This window comes from Anastrepha ludens, chromosome 3 (genome assembly GCF_028408465.1).
Source record: "Anastrepha ludens isolate Willacy chromosome 3, idAnaLude1.1, whole genome shotgun sequence".
Lineage (NCBI taxonomy): Eukaryota > Metazoa > Arthropoda > Insecta > Diptera > Tephritidae > Anastrepha > Anastrepha ludens.
In genome coordinates, this window is record NC_071499.1 from 31,635,985 (window position 1) to 31,659,684 (window position 23,700).

The 23,700-nt window shown below is 36.8% G+C and overlaps 1 protein-coding gene across 1 annotated transcript in view; it reads right to left on the bottom strand.

The window, feature by feature from the left end:
* Positions 1-23,700, bottom strand: part of LOC128857343 (acetylcholine receptor subunit alpha-like) — a 145,104-nt gene that overhangs the window by 35,638 nt on the left and 85,766 nt on the right. Inside the window, exon 4 of the mRNA XM_054093056.1 lies at positions 17,585-17,753. Coding sequence (XP_053949031.1) covers positions 17,585-17,753 — 169 coding nt within the window. The remainder of the gene's footprint in view (positions 1-17,584; positions 17,754-23,700) is intronic.

Here is a 23,700-nt window from a genome sequence, read left to right on the forward strand (position 1 = left end):
ATTTCTGAAGGTCGATACATGGCGAGGCAATAGAAGATAGATGCCGAAGATGCGGCATTTATGGCGAAACAATCGACCATATAATTGCTGGATGTAGCGTACTTGCCCCCCGTGAATATCTCATGAGACATAACAATATAGCAAAGATCCTCCACCAACAACTTGCGATAAAACACGGTCTCTTACAAGCAGAAGTCTTGTATTTTAAATATGAACCAAAGCCAATATAGGAAAATGCAAATTTTAAACTGTACTGGGACCACAGATACTGGGACTGTATATCCACAGATCAAACAGCAGCTGCCAACAAACCTGACATTATCTTGTTCGACAAGACAAATAAAACAATCGAAGTAATCGATATAGCGGTGCCCCTTAATCGCAACATCCGAAGCACATACTCCACTAAAATATCGAAGTATGCAGTTTTGGCCATAGAACTTAAACGGATGTACAAAGCGAGGGAAGTTAATATAGTACCAATAATTATATCTTCCACTGGATTAGTGCCTAAGCACCTAATCAAAAATTTGAAGAAGTATGACTGCCAACACCTTTTAAAAGACATGCAGAAGTCGACCATACTGGACACATGTGCAATAGTTCGTAGATTTTTAAATATTTAAGCAATAGCAATCGCATGGGCGTAGAACTTGGACTACGCTCCACCAGAGCACCATCCCTTGAAAATTTTGTCCGGGATGTGTAATCTCCGGTAATAGCCGAGATGGATTAAGCCCGCAAGGGCATCTCTCATTAGAGAGTTGACGGGCATGACAACCCCGCGGCCCCTAGTCACGACCCCGCACGGACATCCCTCACCGAGGGGTGCTGGAAGTAACGACTCCACGGCTCCGAAGTTTCAGCGAAGAAGAAAACATACCGCTAAAATGCCTAACATGCCGGCTGTGTGAATGCATGTCTGAAGGACACAGTTAACCCAGAAGGAAATCTGTAAACCACCTGGCAGAAGGTTTAAAATGCAATTACCCGTTTCGAAAAACGGAGAGCCGCATTATAGAGGAATCTAATGATTGCAGCCGAGCGAGGATATTCGCTCAAGTGTCGGCAGAAGCCACGGCTGCCGGCGAGGGCTCTGCTCATCGGCATCAGATAGCGGAGTCGCCAGTGGTACAACAACAACAACACGAAAACCCCAACACTGCGACAAGTGTTTCTCAAGTTAATCTTGGGACCACAAGAGCAGGCCGTGTTAGACAGCGTATTCAATGGACAACGGAAATGAATGAATATGTCCTGCGCTGCTACTACATTTCCACAAATTGTGAAGAACCGGAGCACATGACGACCTATCGTGAGAGAATGCTAGACCTGTTTCTAAGAAGATATAGACATCTGAATGGGAAGCTAACCGAAAATAGCCTTGCTACAAGAAAAAAAGCAATCTTCCAACACGAATATGTAAGAAAAGAAAAGCAAGAGGAAATTAAAAGTGCAATACGCAACGAGCTACGAGGAGTGGAAGGAAGCGAAGAAGAAATAACACCAGAGATAACCGAGGCACGCAACCCACAGCCTGAAGATTTAGCGGAATTTACCAACGTACAACCTGAACTTAACTTGATCTATGAAAGTATTGAAAGCGATGGTCCAGAAACTAATGAAGAACGGGAGGTGAAAGATATTTTCCTTAATTATCTGGCGAATTATGAAGGTATGGATCCTTTGCTAAGACCAAGGATACCCCGATTAGGCGAATCGGAAAAATTAAACGAAGTGGTTAAAACACTTAACTCGAAAATTCTGCCAGCATATGTCGCCAATAGCACCAACTTGGAATATGTTAACACTCTCTTTTATGTTTCTGCTCTTACTACTGTACGATTACTGGGGAAGCACCCAAAGGTACAGACATTTAAAAATAAAACAACGCAAAAAACGCCAGTAGTCCCCAGGTGGCAAAGAAGACTCGAAACACGAATTGCCGGTCTAAGAGAATCTATAGGGAGGCTTACTTCATTTAAAAATGGGGCTAAATCTAAAAGGTTGTTAAGGCATGTATCTAGTATCATCGCGCCGCTTAAGCCTCAGACTGTGGGTCTTGACCAATTATCAGAGATAATTGATAGGAAAGTACAGCAACTCGCCGCTTACTCAAAGCGATTAAGAAGATACCTCAAAAGTAAGCAGAGGCGGAAGGAAAACCAGCTTTTCCACAAAAATCAAAAAAGCTTTTATAGAAATCTGCAACAAAACAGCAATGCAGAATCTCAGACATTATATCCACAACAACAAGAGTTAGAGCAGTTTTGGGAGAAAATATGGGCACAAGCAAAACTCTTCAATGCTGATGCGAATTGGTTAGCCAAAGAAAAAGAAAAAGCGGATAACGTTGCACCAATGCACTTCTACGACATAAAAGCAGAAGAAATAAAGAATAATATATGTACTTCAGCTAACTGGAAATCCCCTGGCCTAGACCAGCTACACAACATATGGCTTAAAAAGCTCTCAGTAATGCACGAAGCACTCGCAAGATGCTACAACGAGCTACTGAAAAATATAGCTGCTATCCCAGAATTTCTCACTGCCGGAGTAACTTATCTTCTTCCAAAGGACGCACCATCTGCTGATCCAGCAAAATACCGCCCAATTACTTGCTTGAGCACGACATACAAACTCTTGACGAAAATTATCGCTAACCGAATATATGAACACTGTGAAAGTAACAGCATTTTATGTGAAGAACAGAAAGGTTGCAGGAAGCGCACAATGGGCTGTAAAGATCAGCTTATTATAGACACTGTTATCACAGGAGTAGCTCTGAGAAGAAGGCGGAATTTAAGCGTCGCATTTATTGACTACAAAAAAGCTTTTGATTCAATGCCGCATGATTACCTATTAGAGATATTAAGAATATACAAAATCGATGCTGCCACTGTTGCCCTCTTGGGCCGCTTAATGAGCAAGTGGAATACAAAACTGGTTCTAAATGGAACTGTTTCGAAACAGATTTCAATCAAACGTGGTATATTCCAAGGGGATGCCTTAAGCCCGTTATGGTTCTGCATTGGTCTCAATCCACTTAGCAGGCTTCTCACACTTAAACAAAATGGCTTTATACTCAAAACTGAAGTAAGAGAGCACACGTTCAACCATCTTCTGTTTGTTGACGACTTGAAACTGTACGCAAACAAAAAGCATAAGCTATATGAGCTGATAGATGCCACTAAAGCTTTTAGCGATGACGTGGGAATGGAATTTGGACCAGATAAGTGCAAAATAATACATTTGATTAGAGGTCAGCTTGATGAATCCGAAGAAAACTACGCAGTAGACCAAAATACGATTATAGACAACTTGCATAGCAGCGAATCTTATAAATATTTAGGATTTCTGCAACTTAAAGGAATCAACCACACGCTAGTAAAGCAAAACCTCATTAAAAAATTTGAGGCACGACTGAAAGCTATATTAAAAACTAGTCTGAACAGTGGAAATAAATGCAAGGCAATCAATACCTGGGCCATACCTCTTTTGACATACTCGTTTGGAGTAATAAAATGGTCTCAGACAGACATCCTTCGGATTGAAACGCTGATACGCACCACTTTCACAAAGTTCCAAAGCCATTACCCTCAAAGCGCTGTGGAAAGAATATCGCTTCCTCGAAACGTTGGTGGGAGAGGAATCATTAATATAGCGCGCCTACACTTTTCGCAAACTTTGAAGTTACGTACATATTTTCTAAGCAGCGAGTCCCATCTATTTAAAGCTATCGCTATGGCAGATAATGGCTTTACCCCGCTAAGTCTGATGGAGCAGAATATCCCAGTACCTGAGGGGGTTAAATCCCCAGCAGAAATGATCGCAGCATGGAAGGCAAAAACAATACACGGTGCCCATCCGCATGATCTCGAAATGGAATGGATAGACGCACAGTCATCCAATTTATGGTTGAAAAGAGGAAAACTATTTTCTGAAACAGAAGGTTTCGCAATCGCTATCCAAGACCGAGTTATTCCAACAAGGAATTTCCGAAGGTCGATACATGGCGAGGCAATAGAAGATAGATGCCGAAGGTGCGGCATTTACGGTGAAACAATCGACCATATAATTGCTGGATGTAGCGTACTTGCCCCCCGTGAATATGTCATGAGACATAACAATATAGCAAAGATCCTCCACCAACAACTCGCGATCAAACACGGTCTCTTACAAGCAGAAGTCTTGTATTTTAAATATGAACCAAAGGCAATAATCGAAAATGCAAATTTTAAACTGTACTGGGACAGATTTATATCCACAGATCAAACAGCAGCTGCCAACAAACCTGACATTATCTTGTTCGACAAGACAAATAAAACGATCGAAGTAATCGATATAGCGGTGCCCCTTAATCGCAACATCCAAAGCACATACTCCACCAAAGTATCGAAGTATGCAGCTCTGGCCATAGAACTTAAACGGATGTACAAAGCGAGGGAAGTGAATATAATACCAATAATTATATCTTCCACTGGATTAGTGCCTAAGCATTTAATAAAAAACTTGAAGAAGTATGACTGCCAACACCTCTTAGAAGACATGCAGAAGTCGACCATACTGGACACATGTGCAATAGTTCGTAGATTTTTAAATATTTAAGCAATAGCAATCGCATGGGCGTAGAACTTGGACTACGCTCCACCAGAGCACAATCCCTTGAAAATTTTGTCCGGGATGTGTAATCTCCGGCAATAGCCGAGATGGATTAAGCTCAAATAAAATAAAAAAAAATAAAATAAAATAAAATAAAATAAAATAAAATAAAATAAAATAAAATAAAATAAAATAAAATAAAATAAAATAAAATAAAATAAAATAAGAGAACGAACAGAATGCCCCTTTAATTATTGAGCCCATCAACGACAATGCAGAGTCAATAGATTTTGAAAGCGCATATAATAGTTTTCAAGAAAATTATGCGAAATATAGGGGAATGCCTGTGATGAGTCTGCCGCACTTGCCGAAACTAAACACCTCTAGAAAACTCGGAAAATTAGTTGACTATTACCGGAAACACTGAACGAAGAGATTAGTCTCGAAGAACTTATAATAGTCATATACTGCGTTGCTAAAACTATATCTGAAATAATCACTAACAAACATTTTGAGAACAATCAACACAATCAGAAGCCAAAACATTCCAGATCAACTGACAAGAGTAATAAACCGAAGTGGTTGATAAGACTCGATAAGAACATTGAAGAGCACCGCCGAAAAATAGGAAAAATAACAGCATTGGTAGGTGGAAACACCTCCGGACGATTGAAACGCCAAGTCCTCAAAATATGTAAAAACTTTAATACTCACTCGAAGTTCGAAAATAATGAAGAAATGCCCAAGCGTACGCTCGATACGCTCAAGCAAAAATTAAGAACGCTAACCACCAGAAGAGAAAAATATAGCATGTCTATGAAACGCAAGCAACATAATCGTATGTTTGAAAGCAATCAAAAGCTATTTTTACGACAGTTAAAACAAACCACGAACGTTCAAAGGCAGACGCGACAGGCATCAATGGATGAATTTAGATCATACTGGTCGTCTATTTGGTCCAAACCTCAGAAATACAACACCTCGGCAAGCTGGATAGCAGAAGTGAGAGAAAAGTACTCTAGTATCCCAATACTTGGTTTCTCAGCCGTAACACCTGAAGAGGTTGCGAAAGTTGCTCGAAGGCTCCACAATTGGAAAACTTCTGGCTGCGACAACTTGCATGCTTACTGGTTCAAAAAGCTTACATGTATACACGACAAACTTGCAGCCCTCTTCACCAAGATAATAGCCGGCGAAGAAGAATTGCCAAATTTTGCAACGCTTGGTACGACATATATGATTCCAAAATGTGATGAAATCAATGACCCTTCAAAATTCAGGCCCATCACCTGTCTGCCCGTTATTTACAAAATACTTACGTCATGCATAACTAACATCTTTTATGAGCATATCGAAACACATAATCTGATTGCAGAAGAGCAGAAAGGATGTATACGTGCATCACAAGGTTGTAAAGAGCAACTGATTATAGATCAAGTTGTCCTTGGGCAATCTAAATAGAAGAACAGAAACCTCTATGCAGCTTATATTGACTGGATGAAAGCATTCGATTCGGTTCCACACTCCTGGCTTATTGAAGTACTTCGTATTTACAACTTCAATTCCAATATCATACTATTTCTAGAAAAAGTTATGCAACGCTGGAGGACAAGAATAAAAATACCTGGCCCGGAAAGCTCTCAATACACAACCGAAATAAACATTCGAAATGGCATCTTTCAAGGGGACTCGTTGAGTCCGCTCTGGTTTGTTCTCAGCATGAACCCCTTAAGTCACATTCTGAATGAGACGGGACATGGGTTTGTATTAAAACACGGGCAGTCTGGAAGATTCCGACTGAGCCATCTTTTTTACGTAGATGATTTGAAACTCTACGCCAGTAATTCCAAACATCTAGATAAGCTTTTGAGATGTGTCGAAACCTTCTCCAATGACATTAAAATGCCTATTGGACTTGATAAATGCCGAAAGATCACAATAGTTAAAGGTAAAGTGGTTTCTCGACATGTAACTGCGGAAAGTAGCGGACTCGACATAACAGAAATGGACCCAGGAGAGGTATACAAGTATCTTGGAGCTATGCAAAGCAGCAGCATAAATACGATGCATTGATGTCAAACGCCAGTTGAAGCTAAGGAAAGTGCACATACTACCAATTATCATCTCAGCCCACGGACTAGTGCATAAAAACTTAGCAGTCAGCGTGAAAACTCTTCAACTCCCAGAATATTTAATTTTCGACATGCAGAAAGTAGCATTACTCAATTCTTGTCATATAGTCCGAAACTTTTTACAGTAAATGTTTCTTTTGGTTTGTCAAATTGTTAACTATTTTATATTGCAATATATAATATTTATAGACATTAATTTAATTGCAATCTTTCTACCTGTTATAAATTATTGGCTTGCAGCAAGGCTGTCGCCAATTAATGTAATTCACTCCTTTATTGGGATGTAATAAAAAAAATAAAATAATAAGAGTTTATTTAAAAAAAAATTTTTTAAGCTTTGCAAGATTAAAAGTTTTTTTTCGTTAAAGTCACAAGATAAGTATCGCATTGTTTTATGTAATCTATATAAAAAAGGTCGGTTATAAAAGTTTGAAAATATACATATTTACGACATCGTACAAACCATATTATGAGTTTTCACACAGTTAAAAAAAATTTGATCTCCTAAACATTTAATCGTTAAAGATTTTACGACATAAGACAAAAGGGCATTTACGACCCCTTCCAAACAACCTAATGAGTTTTCACACAATTAAAAAAAAGTTGGTTGAGGTTTTACGTCTCCTAAATATTTAACAGTTAAAGATTTTACGACATAAGTCAAAAGGACATTTACGACACCTTTTAAACAACCTAAATATGTGTATGGCAAGAGTCTTTGCTCGTCTGCACATTTGACGAAAAAATTTGCATTTGAAAGTAACAACAAGTTATGGAGTAAAGTTCGTTCAGCGAGTACGGTTATGCCTCATAAAACTGGTATTACTCATTATTTTCAATGCCTCTCTCTTCTAATATTAGGCAAGTTTTATTAGACCGCGTTCATATAGGCGGGGGGCTTTAGTTGCAGTAACTTTGCAAATTCTCTTTCGGTGTTGACCCACGTGTTTACCCACGCCAACTCCGTTGCTTTCAATTGTTTAGTTTTTGGTATGCAGCCAGCAACACCATTGCGAAAAACGAGAGCACAAAGTGTGTTGACAAAGTACAAACATCACTGGTAACGAGTTCAAGCAACAAAAGTTGCTTTCCACAGATACATTCATATATGATAAGTATATCAGAAGATGTTTGTATAATGAATTGAGGTTATCGATGTACAGAAATACTTAGCTGTTGCCGAGAATACGAAATAGGGATCACTATCAGTTTCTGGTTACTTATAATCAAAACTTAGTAAAAACTTGCTAAAAATCAGCCTTTCTTCCTACTAGGTAAATTCAAATATACTTAGATATGCATGTGCATATTTTTTTATCTTTCGAAGGTAATTTTCTCTAACCGGAGATAAAAATGTATCATACGTACACTTGTATCCACTTAGGCATATGTAAATATCTACAAACATTAAAAAAAGAAATAAAATAAGAACTGTGTGAGTTTGATGAAAAGTTTGTTGTGGACAAGCAAATGATTTTCCAAATCCATAAATTAATTAATCAATTATGAATTGATGAATGTGAACGATATGCCATTTTATTTAATTTGTGTCGTTTGGTTGAATATTTGATTGGGGAAATGAAATTTCGTTTCATGCTCAAGTCTTCTGGGATATAATGATGATATACCGGATAAATACATACATACACACACACAGATACATCTATACATATAAATACATACATACACATATATGTATGTACATAGTGTTAAGAGAGCTTATATAATGTGACGTTTGGGGTCTCGATTTATGATTTTTTCTGCATTCATTCATTCTATGTGTATGGAATATAAGCTAAATGCATCAAAAAGTTAAATTACTTTAGTTGGTTGATTGGTTGAAGTGGTGCTCCACTAAAAATTCAATTAGTTATAACTTCACGACTATATCTAGTGCGATTGAGAAACCATGTAGATTTGTCTACGTCTATACTCGACTGCTCTTCGAGGTTTACAAAAGGCGGGTGCCAAGGTCGGGGTATTCATAGAGGAAGTGGAAGACAGTTTCCTTTTTCTCCGGTTTATTACAACTATGGCAGTATGAATTTTAAAGGATGCCCATTTTAGCTGCTTGCTCTCCGATGGGCGAGAAGCCAGGTATCACTGCCGCAAGTCTGCAATTTTGCCATTTGCAAAAATTATAAACCTTCCGATGGCGGCCGCTGTAGTCGAATGGATTGACGCATGACTACCATTCGGAAGTGTACAGGTTAGAAAACTGGGCACGAAATAGCAATTGATAGAAACAATGTTTTCTAATAGCGGCGGTTCGGAGACGGCATAAAACTGTGGGTTCCACCGTTTGTGGAATAACATCATGACGCACATTGCAAATAGGAGGAGGAGCTAGGCCAGGAATTACGAAGGGCCACATTAACGAAGTTCTCAGGAAGTGGCGGAAGAAAAAGTTCGTTGAACACTGGCGGAATTCTGCTCGTCTTGGAACAAGCGAAACAGTTGCTAACGCCGGACAAGGGAATTACTGATAAGCTACTTTTACTCGTCAGAGTAGACGTAAGACTTTTAGATACTCTGAGACTATCATCGGCGGATACTGTGAAATGGACACTGAATATTCAGAACACATTTTTGTCTTCCTCTGCTACCACCAGCTTGCACTGCATGGAATACTCTTAGAACTGGAGCGTTTGTATCCATTCGGACGACTTGGCACAGCCAACGAAGTCTTAAGTTTCCCTTTCCTTTCCCAACATCAGATTAAAGAAGCCACACGACAGCGAGTCACCTTATCTGAAGCCTCAAAACGGCTCGGAAAGGTCCTTCCCGATTCTGACGGTGCTGCTGGTGTTGAGCAACGTCATCTTGCACAGCTGTATTAGTTTTCCGAGGATGTCAAATTCAGACATTGCGACATATAGGCAACCCCTTTTCGTGCTGTCGAATGCAGCTTTAAAGTCGACCTCATTCCAACTCCGCATCATTGTAAAACATATTTCGTATGGAAACTTTCTGGAAATTATTTTGAAAACCACATTTCCTTAGCTAACCAAAAAGGTGAAATTTTCTATGAATAATGTAACTGACTAGACTCAGCAGGTTGTCGAACGTAATGAAAAACCGATTCCAAACACTGCCTGTTTAATACCAGGTATAATTAAAGCAATAGAAACAAGTCGGTTGAACATATTTTTGAAGCTGGAACATCCTTTATGTGTGTTGGGTTTACTGCGTTTTAAACGTTCCTTTTTTGCGTTAGTCTGCTAATGCGATACGCCCGGGGTACATCGAGTTCTTGGAAAATATTATACCTGCATATTAACTAACATATTCTTTCATTAAAAACGAACAAAATGAATGAATATTTAATAAAAAGTGGGCGTGCAATATAATACAAAATAATAACATAATACGAGGTGTGTTCAAAAAGTATCGCGAATTTTGTGTTTTTTCAAAAATTATTTATTTATTCATTTATATCTATTTTGTCCCCTTCAAAGTAGTCCCCATGAGATATTATGCACCTGTGTCTTTCCCAATCTTCGAAGCACTTCAAGAAATCATTTTTTTTTATCTTGTTCAGCTCCTCCTTCGATGCCGTCTTTATCTCGTCAATCGTAGCGTAGCGTCGTCCTTTCATGGGCCTCTTCAGTTTCAGGGAAAAGAAAAAGTCACAGGGGTCAGATCTGGAGAATACGGTGGCTGTGGCATCATTACTGTATTGTTTTTGGGCAAAAAGTCACGCACAAGCGACGATGTGTGAGCAGGGCGTTATCGTGATGCAAGAGCAAATTTTTGTTCTTCCACAAATCCGTGCGTTTCTGGCCGATTGCTTCGCACAAATTGCGCATAACCTGCAGGTAATATTCCTTATTGACCGTTTTACCCGGTGGCATGATGCACAACGCCCCTGCAATCGAAGAAAACGGTAAGCAAAACTTTTACATTCGACCGAACTTGGCGCGCTTTTTTCGGTCTTGGTTCGTGCGGCAGCTTCCATGGAGATGATTGAGGTTTGGTTTCCACGTCATAACCATATACCTATGATTCGTCACCAGTTATGACCCTCTGGAGCAAATTTGGGGCATCGCGGACAGAGTCCACCATCTCATTAGCAATGTTCATGCGAAGCTGACTTTGGTCGAAATTGAGCAGTTTTGGTACGAATTTTGTAGCGACCCGTCTCATGCCGAACCATTGAAAAAAATCGAATATCATGAGCCAATCGATATGTCTAGGTCCTCAGCAACTTCTCTAACGGCGATTCGACGATTGGCCAATACCATTTTCTTCACTTCATTAATTTTTTCGTCTGTTGTTGAAGTGCTCGGGCGTTTGGCACTCTTTCCGTCGTTCACATCTTCTCCCCCTTCTGAGAACATTTTGTACCACCGATAATCGTTGCTTTGGACCAAAGTAGCTTCTCCATATGACACAGTCAACATTCGGAATGCATCCGCGTACTTCATTTCGTTTTTCACACAAGATTTGATACAGGCTTTTTGATCCATCTTTTTGAATCGGTAAAAATCGAAGGCGAGCCAAAATACGTGCAAGCAAAGCAGCTGCCAACAATTAACTGAACATTTAAAATGGCCGAACTCGTCGGCATGATTGAGAGACATGAGTACCAACATATCGCCACAAAAAAATCGCAAATTCGATTATACGTAACTTGCCAAAATTCAAAATTCGCGATACTTTTTGAACACACCTCGTAAATATATATATTTTTTTTAATAATCTTTAAAATCAGGTATCTCGGAAACCGTTAAATTTTGGACAACATGTCAAATAACCAAACTATTCAGAAATTACCTAACTGACCTAATAATGCCCTCAAGTATAATGAACGGCTTTTCCGGAAATCCTGCATAAGGAGTTTAAGCAAACAAACAATTTAAAATATTTGCTGATTATTCTGCACTTCTACATCTTGGGGTTAACATCAGTTTAGTAGGAAATATCAAATTCAATTCCCTTCAGACAGACGAACAAAAAATAAATGAAAAAACCAAAGAAAGAACTGCAGTGTACATTCATACATCTGCTGATGGCTGCCAACAACGCAAATACCTTAGCTATGGCACCACCATAAACACCGACTCACACATCTGCACCTTCCCGAGTAAATCAGGCAGCTAAGCGTTTGAGTGAAATGTGAATGCCAGCGCAAGAGCAGCGAAACAGCAAGGAAAAACGTAAACAGAAACAGCAACAACAACAATACCAACAACTACGAGACCAATATTCATTGTCCACGCTTACGGCAGTTACCTCAATTATGCAAAACGGCACAGAAATAGTTCGCATTATTCCCTTGTTGAGTGCCACCCAATCGCCAGCGAGTCAGCGTCGAGTTTGGTCTTGATTGTCACAGCATTTCTGTGGTAGTTACGCACGCACCACCAAATATATGAAAACCCATTAAGGCCAGAGCAGACGCACACATGTAAACATATGCACGCACATACGCCTGTTATAGCGGTTGTAGTGAAATCGCTTCCACGTAGCCGTGTATTGACAATCTCGCACACCTTTGAATTTGGTTTTTTTGCTCCTGGTGCATTTGCGGCACGCGTGGAACCAGCATATTTTGACACTTGCCAACACAGCCTTACACACACGCGTGCGGGTGCCCATGTGCCCGTGTATACCAGGCACAATATGTTTATCAAGCCAGAAACCGAAATGTGTAGACAAATGTCAATGCATTTCCTGGTGCGTTGGTGAAGTTTACCATTGGCATGAGGTAATATAGTTCACCCAACACGAGCCATTGACTGAATATAGGAGGAAGGAAATTTAAGAAACGATTTGTGGCTTGAATTTAATTCGATTGGGACTATAATGAATATTTGTCTTTAAGTAAATGCGCTGCAGTTTTTTTTGCGTTAAATTATATTATATTAAAATCGAAGTTAGATGGGCTTTTAACAATGAAAGCGTTCGGGAGCAGTTGTTGCATTGGGTAGCAAAAAAAGATGGGTAATAAATTTGGTAGGAAATTGCATAGAGATGTCTTTAGAGTTGAGTAACTTATGAAGCTTGGAAAAGTTATTTTTTGTAAACTCAAACAGTATAAAAAACTAGGACGTTTTAACACTAGTTAACAAAAGTTTCGGCCTGTGTTGTTTAACTGTAATTTTTTTAAGAAATATAGGGCTCCTCATTCAGAAATAAAGCCCAAAACGAGGAAATTTCAATGGATTTCTTTTAAATATTCCACATGTGCTCTGTTGGGTTTAGATCTGGAGTAGAAACACAGTCTCCAGGCAAACATATTTTTCTTTAAAGAGGAACTTTTTAATGGCAGAAACGCACTCGGAGCTTTGCATTGCCTGCCGAAAGGCATTTGGTCGTTCCCCGAGACTCGGACTTACGTTCTCTCTAAGCTCCGAATGGTAGTAACGCACCAACCCATTCGGCTACGGTGGCCGAAAATGCGCGTTAAGCACAATTACCATTTGTAATACATTTATGTAGGTGGGTAGGTAGGTGAAATGGTTGAGGTGCCAGTCTAGCACTCCTCAAGTAGCACTGAAGCGCCGTTTTGATACCATTATGAGACCTCCAACATGCAGATATCTACAGACAGCAGAGCTGTTGATATAATGGAGATGATTGATGGTATTTCGGTTGGCGCACTACCCCAGGCTGTCAAAGAAAGGAGCACTCAGCAATAGTCTCCTCCTCTGAAAGACCCCCACAGCTTCTGCAATGAAGGTTAAATGGTAACCCTAGCTCTTTCGCGTGTGTGCCAATCGGCCAGTGACCGGTAAACACAGCTACGAGTTTGGGAATTGAATGGCGAGGAGTATATCCTATAGCGTATTGGGGCCAAAGGCGTTTCGAAATAGCACATGCGCTTTCTTTTCTGCGCTTTCCTGAGAAATTATTTATGCAGTTCCCCTTTAGCAACGGTCAGGGAAATGCCGATGACCGGGTAGGAGGTCTCTGAGTCCAATTCAGCCCCCTTCCTGGTAAGCTTATCAGAAATTTAATCAATTCCCGCTATGTTCCTATGTCCAGGAATCCCGATCAGAGAAATGTTACCTGGACACATTTATGTACTTTTGACTGTTTATGCGACCCTCGCAAATGAACATTTCGCGACATACAGCCCCAGATTATAATATTGCATCTCCCATGCTTAACAGTGGTTACCACGCAATCTTGATGGTATTCCTCACCAATCCGTCGCCTCACGAACGTCACACCAGGAGTTCCAAATACTTGTAGGAAATGAAAAAAATTGTTCTGTAAGATTTTTGATTTTTCCTCGAATTTGGATTAGGATAAGTTGCTCTGCTTGTTGATATTTTAAAATATTCTGAACTAACCCTCGCGCCAGGAGGAGGGTGGTTTTTGGAATGCTAGCATGTTTGGTGCAATTCTTGACAGCCGAAGGCTAAACCGCCATCTATCAGACTACATTATCAATACTTAGATTTCGGACTTTAAGGTAATTTAAAGTAACGTTTCCCACGCGAAAGGAATGGGAGTTAAACATAGTAGTCAAGGAAGATACCACAGCACTTTACACCGATGGATCCAAGTTGGATTGCGGCGTTGGTGCGGGTGTATATTTGAAAAACCTCGAAAATTCTAAGTTTTCTCGTCTGGGGAACTGGAATAGTATCTTTCAAGCAGAGGTTCTCGGGATAAGTGAAGCTTGCAGGACAATCAAAAATCATCCACAACAACTATCAGAAGCAAATATTTTTCAGATAGACAAGCAGCCATCACAGCTTTGAAGACACCAACAACCAATTCACAGAAGAAATAAATGTCTTAGCAAGCACGACAGACAACACTCTCATCTGGGTACCTGACCATAGGAGCATAGAAGAAAATGAGAAAGCTGATGCGTAGGCAAGACACGGGGCTGCCTCTAGAGCATCCGAAGTGGTAGAAGTGGGCTGCCCCCGAAGGGTCTACAAAACGGAGATTTTTTTGCAATTCCTAAAGCAGGCTGTTGACAGGTGTACCAACTCCGATACCTTCAAAATAGCGAGGGAAACTTAGGCAGATTGCAATGTGAGTCCAGAACTGATGAGGTGTTAAGAAAGCCAAGAACAGACATCTTCAGAATTTCGCCAACAATAACCGGCCTATCGGAGACCATGATAGGAAGATGGGGTGGTCGTGTAACGATAGTGGTAGACTCTGCAATTAATAAGTATCTAAAGAGACAGTCTTCCACTAGCTGTGTGAGTGCACATGTCTGGTAACTTTGAATAAACAACTTGGTAGAAATTGCAGTAAAGAAAATGGGTGATATAAGCAAATTAATAAAAGTCAAATCAAGATGGTTCGACTAATTAAAGGCAGTTCTAGAAGTGGTGTACCAAAATGGGATCTTTTGTGCAAATTGAGTCTGGGCTATGTCACTCAGACGGTACCTTTACTAAGCGACCAAACATCAATCGAAATTCAATTCATCAGACCACAAAACATTCGATAAAATATCTTTTTTTGATTTTTTCTTAATTTAATTCTCTGGGTTTCGGTGCGCAATCCAATATAACTCAAGTTGCGCTGATCTGTAAGAAAGTCGTCATATGGTCTATTCTTCTAGATTTCGTCCTTCTATCCGTTATATTTACTGTGGCTCTTTATTTTGTTGTGTTCGAAATGACTTGACTGAGATTAGCATTTTGCCAGGAAGTGAGTTGCCTTGTCCAAAATGTCATCAGATTTCAAATGAATTTGAAGGTATTTTTGAACTTTGCTTTAAGACTGAACTTAAGTATGCTAAATGGGACCGTAAATTTAGCAAGATAACTGATTTTGGTGGGGTAAAAGAACACTCGAAATCCAAGGGAAGTTTCACAGGCTCGAAAGATTTGCCATTGGGTTTTCGAAATTTTGTCTCGATCATTAAAGCTTGAAAAAAAGCAAACAGGTGCACATTCTGTGGTGGTCTAAAATCCTCTTATTTCTCACGAACGGATAGTAGTAGTTACAATTCTGGAATAAAATGTTATTTCCTAGTCAGATCTTAGTAGATCCTAGTCAGAACTGCAAGTTTTTACATCTTCGAATACCAATTAACGCAAGTTGAAAATAAAAATGATTACATGTACAGGGAACTGGAAATGCTCTTGACTTTGTTTCAAATACAATTTTTAAATTTTGATGAAAGCCAATATTTTCATTATTTTATGTGTTTTTAAAAAGTGTATTACCTTAGTTTGTGCTGTTTTTGTCAGAATATGACCTAACTTATTATTATAAATTAAAATCAAATTAAATAAAAAAGTATGCTTTGACAGCAAACAAGGAGTAGCTGTGTGATTTTTCGTTACCCCTCTGTATATATTTTACATTCTAAAGTTGTGTGTGTAAATTAAAAACCTTTCGTTTACTATATATACATACATGAATAAACTAACAGTTGTAATTATCCAAAAATTGTATTGATAATTTGCAAGTACTTTTGCCAATAAATCAGCCTTTGCGAAATGTGGCTTTGCGGTTTCTGCTCGGATATTTCACATAACTACAAAGTTCAAACTGCTTCCTGTCTGCTTTGCACTTGTGTTTGTTATTGATTTGTTGCTATTTTTACATATATTTGACAAAATTTGCTTGCACTTTGGCGACATGCACAAAAAGTTTCAACTAAATTATTCAAAATTTTAATTTGAGTTTTGATTTCACATCAAAACAAAATCATTGATCACTCATACGCAATGGTTAACGTACCATAATCTCCATGCTTTGCCCTTTTCTGGAAATAATGTAAATCAATGGCAACATTGATTGTTATAACATTATTTCAGATGTAAATAAAGTTGTTTTGCATAACTGTAATGTTTGAATTTTTAAATACGTTGGCGGGCATTTAAAGCCTGTGCTTACGTTTCCCCTTCCTAAGGCGAGTCTAACGAATGCAATCCGGAATGAAATTTGATGTGTGCTTGTTTTGCATATACAAATATACTTATTTATCTTTATCTTTACCTTTATCTTTATCTTTATCTTTATCTTTATCTTTATCTTTATCTTTATCTTTATCTTTATCTTTATCTTTATCTTTATCTTTATCTTTATCTTTATCTTTATCTTTATCTTTATCTTTATCTTTATCTTTATCTTTATCTTTATCTTTATCTTTATCTTTATCTTTATCTTTATCTTTATCTTTATCTTTATCTTTATCTTTATCTTTATCTTTATCTTTATCTTTATCTTTATCTTTATCTTTATCTTTATCTTTATCTTTATCTTTATCTTTATCTTTATCTTTATCTTTATCTTTATCTTTATCTTTATCTTTATCTTTATCTTTATCTTTATCTTTATCTTTATCTTTATCTTTATCTTTATCTTTATCTTTATCTTTATCTTTATCTTTATCTTTATCTTTATCTTTATCTTTATCTTTATCTTTATCTTTATCTTTATCTTTATCTTTATCTTTATCTTTATCTTTATCTTTATCTTTATCTTTATCTTTATCTTTATCTTTATCTTTATCTTTATCTTTATCTTTATCTTTATCTTTATCTTTATCTTTATCTTTATCTTTATCTTTATCTTTATCTTTATCTTTATCTTTATCTTTATCTTTATCTTTATCTTTATCTTTATCTTTATCTTTATCTTTATCTTTATCTTTATCTTTATCTTTATCTTTATCTTTATCTTTATCTTTATCTTTATCTTTATCTTTATCTTTATCTTTATCTTTATCTTTATCTTTATCTTTATCTTTATCTTTATCTTTATCTTTATCTTTATCTTTATCTTTATCTTTATCTTTATCTTTATCTTTATCTTTATCTTTATCCTTATCTTTATCTTTATCTTTATCTTTATCTTTATCTTTATCTTTTTCTCTAACCTGGTTAAATAAAAATAAAAATACTAAGGTCTCAACATACCTTTTCGCCGCTGTCCGATGGCAGATAAAAAACTAATATGGTTAAAAAACTAATACCCATGCAGGGTATGATGAGATTGACCGTATAGAAGAGCGTCTTACGGCGCATTGTGATATTGAATGTTATGTCCAGGTAGGGTTCATCGCAACACGTGTAGAATTTCTCATTGCTGTAAATAAAATTAAAGAAGTGAAGGAAAGAATTAGTATCGAAATAGTCATAGCTTTTCGGCTTAATATCACAAAATATTAAAACATATATTTTGCAATATATTAGGAATTGATTACAAGAGAAAAAAATTGTAATTACATTAAAGTTTTATGAAACTAATCGCTCCGCTGAAAAAGCTTAGTTTATTGAACTTTTGCTTTAAAGTGGATAGCTTCGGCAGAATATGTGACATTGTATGCAAATATTTGCATTGTACACCCAATATATGTATGTATTTATGTATATTCAGTTATATATATAAAAGTGTAAATACATAAATTTAGTTATTCAGCTAGGAATAAATTAAGAGTCACAATTGACTTAGTGACATTATAAATTGTAAAACACTGAACAGAAATCAACGTACAGAGAGAATTAATCAATTTTACGTTTAAATAAATGTTTTCGCCTACACACATACGAGTACAGTAAGTTTGTGTATGCATGAACAGAATTTGTAGCATCCCAGTATGAAAATCCAGTAACATCCAACAAGGGGTATGAATGAATGACTACGAAGTCATGTTAAGTTCTTTTGCTTCGGACTAAATCGAATTTGAAGAAAAAAATGTAGATGTTTTCCAGTTCTATGGCTGATTATTTGTTTCGGTAGACATTTGGTTAGCATAACTGTGTGGGATTGTGAGTGGCTACCCGCGTGCTGGTACCGAGTGCACACTATGCATATTATGCCTGAGTAGTCAACGCAAAGTTTTCTTTCGGTTTTCTGACCTAGACTGAAAATGGATATTCTAAAGTGATAATTTGAATTTTATAAGGAGGAAAAGCCTCGAAGAGCAATATCAAGCAAAGGAGGCAGGAGGTCTGCAAACCATATGGACTATGTTTTTTTGGGCTTTGTTTTTCTGTGCTTTCCATCAGCTACATAATTGCAAAGAAATAACTTTATTAAGCGCAATCCTGAAGCTTTTCACAAAAATACTTGCCAATAGAATTGCAGAAAGTGGAATATCAGAAGAACTACAAGGTTTCAGGAAAAATAGGTCAACAATTGATGCCAAATTTGTTCTTTGGCAAATAATCGCAAAATCGATAGAATACGACAAGGTTGCTTACCTTCGCTTCATCGATCTCTCTAAAGTTTTTAACAGATTTGTTTTGAAGGGCGTGATTAAAATTCACATCCGGAAAATAGACAATCCTCTATCATCAAACCAACTATCGAACATCTCAACACCGACAACATAACAAGCATAAGAGTCGGTAATGTGTCTCGAAATCTTCCAGTAACCTCTGGGATAGGGTGAGGGGATAATTTAAGCCCTATACTCTTTAAATTAGTTATGGATGAGATAATAGCAAAGGTGAAAAGTGAGCTAAAGTATGCAGACTAAAAATAGAAATAATTTGCTATGGGAATGACGCAGTACTATGTAAAGGGTTTTCCAATAAGAGGTGTTATTTTGATATTCAAAGAAAAATGCTATTTTTTAATATAAATGATATTTATTTCATTATAAAGAGGAAGGTATATATATATAAATAACATCAGGCAAATGACCACCAGGACCCCACTTACAGGACAATATCCTTTTCAAAAAATTTTCCATAACCGAATTGCATTTGAGGTCTTGAATCTACCCTGGGCTGTTGGCGTAGACCTTTTCTTTCACGTGGTTCCAAAGAAAAAAGTCACAAGGATTAAATCACAAGATCTCGGTGGCCAGTTGTGATCACCTCTTCGAGAGATAACACGGCCCGGAAACTTTACCCGTAAAAGATTAATGGTTTCGTTGCTTGTGTGGTGCGTACAGCCGTCTTGTTGAAAATAAACGTTGTTCAGATACCATCCAATTCCGGCTATAAAAAGTCGTTAATCCGCGCTCGAAAGCGATAGATAACACCTGTCCTTCTAAAACCCTTTAGTTAAATGTAATCCCAAGTATTGTTCGAGTTACACAAAATCTAAGAAAATTTGCTCAAATATACCTGCGTCTGTTCATCTTAATTTCATCTCTAATGCTGTCAACCTTTTTGCTAAATTTGTTTCTTAAAATTTTATTTCAGGCAATACTGATTTGGCATTGTTCATGAAGCGGTATCCTGTTTAATTTATATACTTCCATCAACTTCCGGAAATGAAATCTGACTGATGAAGATGTCATTCTTGGCATAAATCAGCTTAAGCCATCCATTACCCTGACGACGTTGATGTTCTACCGGTTATTCATATGTCACTTTCGGCTGAAGTCATTTTTGGTGACTGGAAATTAACTTTTATTACGCCTATCCTTAAAAGCGACAATGAAAATAATATTGACCCAATCAACATGGGTTTGTTCCGGGCATATCTACGTTAACGAATTTAGCTGTCTTTACGGAGGATTGTTTGGATACCTTTCAAAGGGGTTCCCAAATGGATGTAGTCTTTACGGATTTTTTTAAGGCTTTCGATAGGGTATTTCAGCCAATATTAATAGCTACACTTGAGGGTCTCGGCTTTCACTCCCAATTTCTTAAGTGGTTAATTTCATCTCTTAATAATAGACACTTTGTCGTTCATTCTCGATAATGTGTCGTCTTATTATTTTGTTGCTTCGCCTGGTTCTCCTACTACTTTTTATTCTACGCATTCACAATATTTCCTCCTGTTTTTCCATGTGTAATTTTTTGCTATGTGCGGATGATCTGAAAATCTATTATGAAATTAAATGTCTATACTAATATAGCTCCGTTCGCCCGATTTCAATTAAGTATGCACCGATTTGAATGAAATAACTTTCTTTAGTGCAGAAATGTTAACCTCAGTATATAGAGGAGCGGCATCTGATATAAACCAAAATGTGAAAAATAATTTGTCTCTAAAATCGCTTTTCTCCGGAACCACAAAAACTAAGATAATGAAATTTGATACAGGTACACAAATTGCAAATACCTGCCTTATGTTCCAAAGTATTAAGTATTGGAAAAGGGAGTTTGGCAAATGAAAGTAAATGAGTGAAGTGAAATTTCATATCGTGTGCTTAAAATAAGTGATTCAACAGAAATTTCAAAATCCCTAAACAATTTTTATGGATCGCAATCAGTGTATGATGAACTTGACATATATTATCACAGAAAAAAGTAAAAATTGCGTTTGGAAGTCAGGAATCGAAAACAAACTCTCTCTCATACAGAGTTTCTTGGTATTTGTCAAAATAATCAGTATATATTGGTTATATACAGTTAGAAGGCCGAAAAAAAGCGAAGTTTCCCGAATTTTTTCTGAGAGAATTTTTAAATTTATTGATCCAAACATTTGTACGTATATTATGTTATCTTCTAACTGTATTTAAGACTTTGTGCTAGTAAAAATATTTATTAGGAAATTAGCTACAGCTGATCCCCGGGAGCTTCTCTCAAAAAAGATGTTTTGCGGTGGTCCCTATATCTCTGAACTTTATCCTCTAAAATTAAAAAACCAAACAGATTTCGTTGAAGTAACATAATCTAGTAACTAATCGAAGAAATAAACAAAATAAATTCTTTTGACAAAATGGCGGTTTCTCAAAAAAGCGAATCGATTTATGACTAACTTTTCGCTATTAAATTGTTTATAAAAAAAGATATTTATGGGTGAGAAAAACCCTTCGATTAATTACTAAAAAATGTATTTAAGAAGCTCGTGTTAAAATTTGAGACTAATCGGTTTAGTCGTTTCCGAGTAATGTTGGTCACCGACTTTAAAAACAGCATCTTGAGGAAGACGCGTTTAAAGTTTGAAAAACACTCTACAAGCACTCTGAAACGCCTTTTCAAATTTGCGTGTAACCTCGAAAATATTCACCGGAACGATATTAAATTTTGTGTGTGTATTCTTAAATTTATGTACATTGAGAAAATAAAATAAAAATAGAATCGATTTGTTGAAAATTCTAACTGTATAAACTCCTTAAAGTGAGAATTGTTCGAAAATTCAACCATGGGCAATTATAGTACCTTAAAATAGCTTTTTACAATGATCAAAACGTGGTACTTTTCTGACTGAATATTTACCAATATTTTTGTATTTTATAAAAAATTTACTTTTATAATGCGTTTTAGTATCACTGTTTTCGAATTTCATTCAGTGATAGCAGTAAAAGTATCTGATGTATAAAATTTATACCAAATCAATTTGTTGACATCGCCAGAAACGCGCACGTACACATGTAATTGTGCAAGCATCCACCAGGAAACTGTTTTCAATAAAATATCCCTTTTTCGCTTATATACCTATTCGTATAAATGCACTCTTAATTTTAGTTTTGCTAGTTTCCCTCTCTCACAACAAATTTTATCTCATATTGTTTGTCAAACTAACCGAAATTTAGATTGTGTGCAAAATTCAAGTTTCATTGTTGTTGTTATACAAACATCGTTGCAATTTAAATGTCATGCGGAAAATAAAAACATATTCGGAAGCCAAAAACATTGAAGTGAATAAAAAAATTGCTTTTTTTGCATTAAACTGATAATTGGTAAGGTTTTTTTAACAATTCAGGTGCAAAATATGATATTTTAATACTATGCTTTTTAAGAAAAAGGTCCAAATCAAAGTATGTCATAAGGAGGGCTATTTAAATCGAGAGATTTGGTTAATAATTGAGAGGTCAGAGGCATTGTTGTGCTCTTCTTAAAGGGACAGATACTTGTAAAATTTCGAAAAAATGTTTTTTTTTTTTTTTCATAAAATTTTAATATAATTCCTTAAGAATATGCCAAACCATTTTTAGAATGTAAATTTAAGTATTTCTTATATTATAGATCGTCAACCGTGGCGACTCTATTCTTTGCGTTCGGGCGTAGGGAGAGGTATAGTTACGTTGTATTCAAACTTTAGACGCGTTTTTCACAAAACAAATATTTTCTCAAAACAAACATTTTATATTATTTTAATGTATAAATAAACAGTATGCCAATTTTGAAAAAAATATATTGACTTCTTCATTTTAAATAATTTTAATGAAAATCAGGGAAAATATGGCCGTTTACAGGTATCTGTCCCCTAAAAAAAGGGCAAAACTCATGGTGTGAGAAAACTTACGAAAGACAATAAAAAACTGACTAACCGCCAAATAAACCAAATTAAAAAAAAACCACGCAACGCTTTTAAATTTCACTCAAAATGAAAGAGAAGCTGGGTCTTCCAGTGACAACCTGAAAGCGGAACACAGGCATGCCCGTTTAGACTTCGCTCAAAAACGCATGCAGTGAGAAACTGAGTGAGACGATGTTGTGTTTTTTTCGATGAAAAAAAAAATTCACCTAGATGGCTTAGACTCATACAGTTGTTATTGGTATGATTTGCATAACAACGACGTACGTATGTCAAAAAGAAGCCTTGGTGGTGGCAGTATTGTGGTGTGGGCGGCATTTTCATTAGGAGGAAAAGCAAATATTTGCCTAGTGTCGAACGAAATGAATTCTTAAATGTCGGATGATGCTTTCATCTAGTTTTTGGATGATCAATTGGATGAAGACAGCATTTTCCAACTAGTTAAAGCTGCCATTCACGTTTCCAAAGAATTTTTGAAATGTTTTGAAAAGCACAACATGCCGCTTATGAAGTGGCTTGCATGGAGTTCCGATTTGAGTCCTGTGGAGAACCTCTAGGGGGGCTCGTCGTACAAAATTTATTGGAAAGAATAGCAAGGATATCAGCATGTGAATGTACTTGAGCTGAAACTGGCCATTAAGGAAGCTTGGGAAGATTTGTTCTGCACTTTGCTGCAAAATTTAGTGAAATCAATGCCAAAACGTATTTTTGAAATTATTAATAAAAATTTAGCACCAATTAGTTTTTGAAGGAAGAACAAGAAGTTTTTGAAGGTACTGTAGATATGCCCATATAAAAATTTAGTTGATGCGTTTATGCGAATATGTTCTTATGTTTAATATGATCTTTAGAATGCAATGATGTTAGT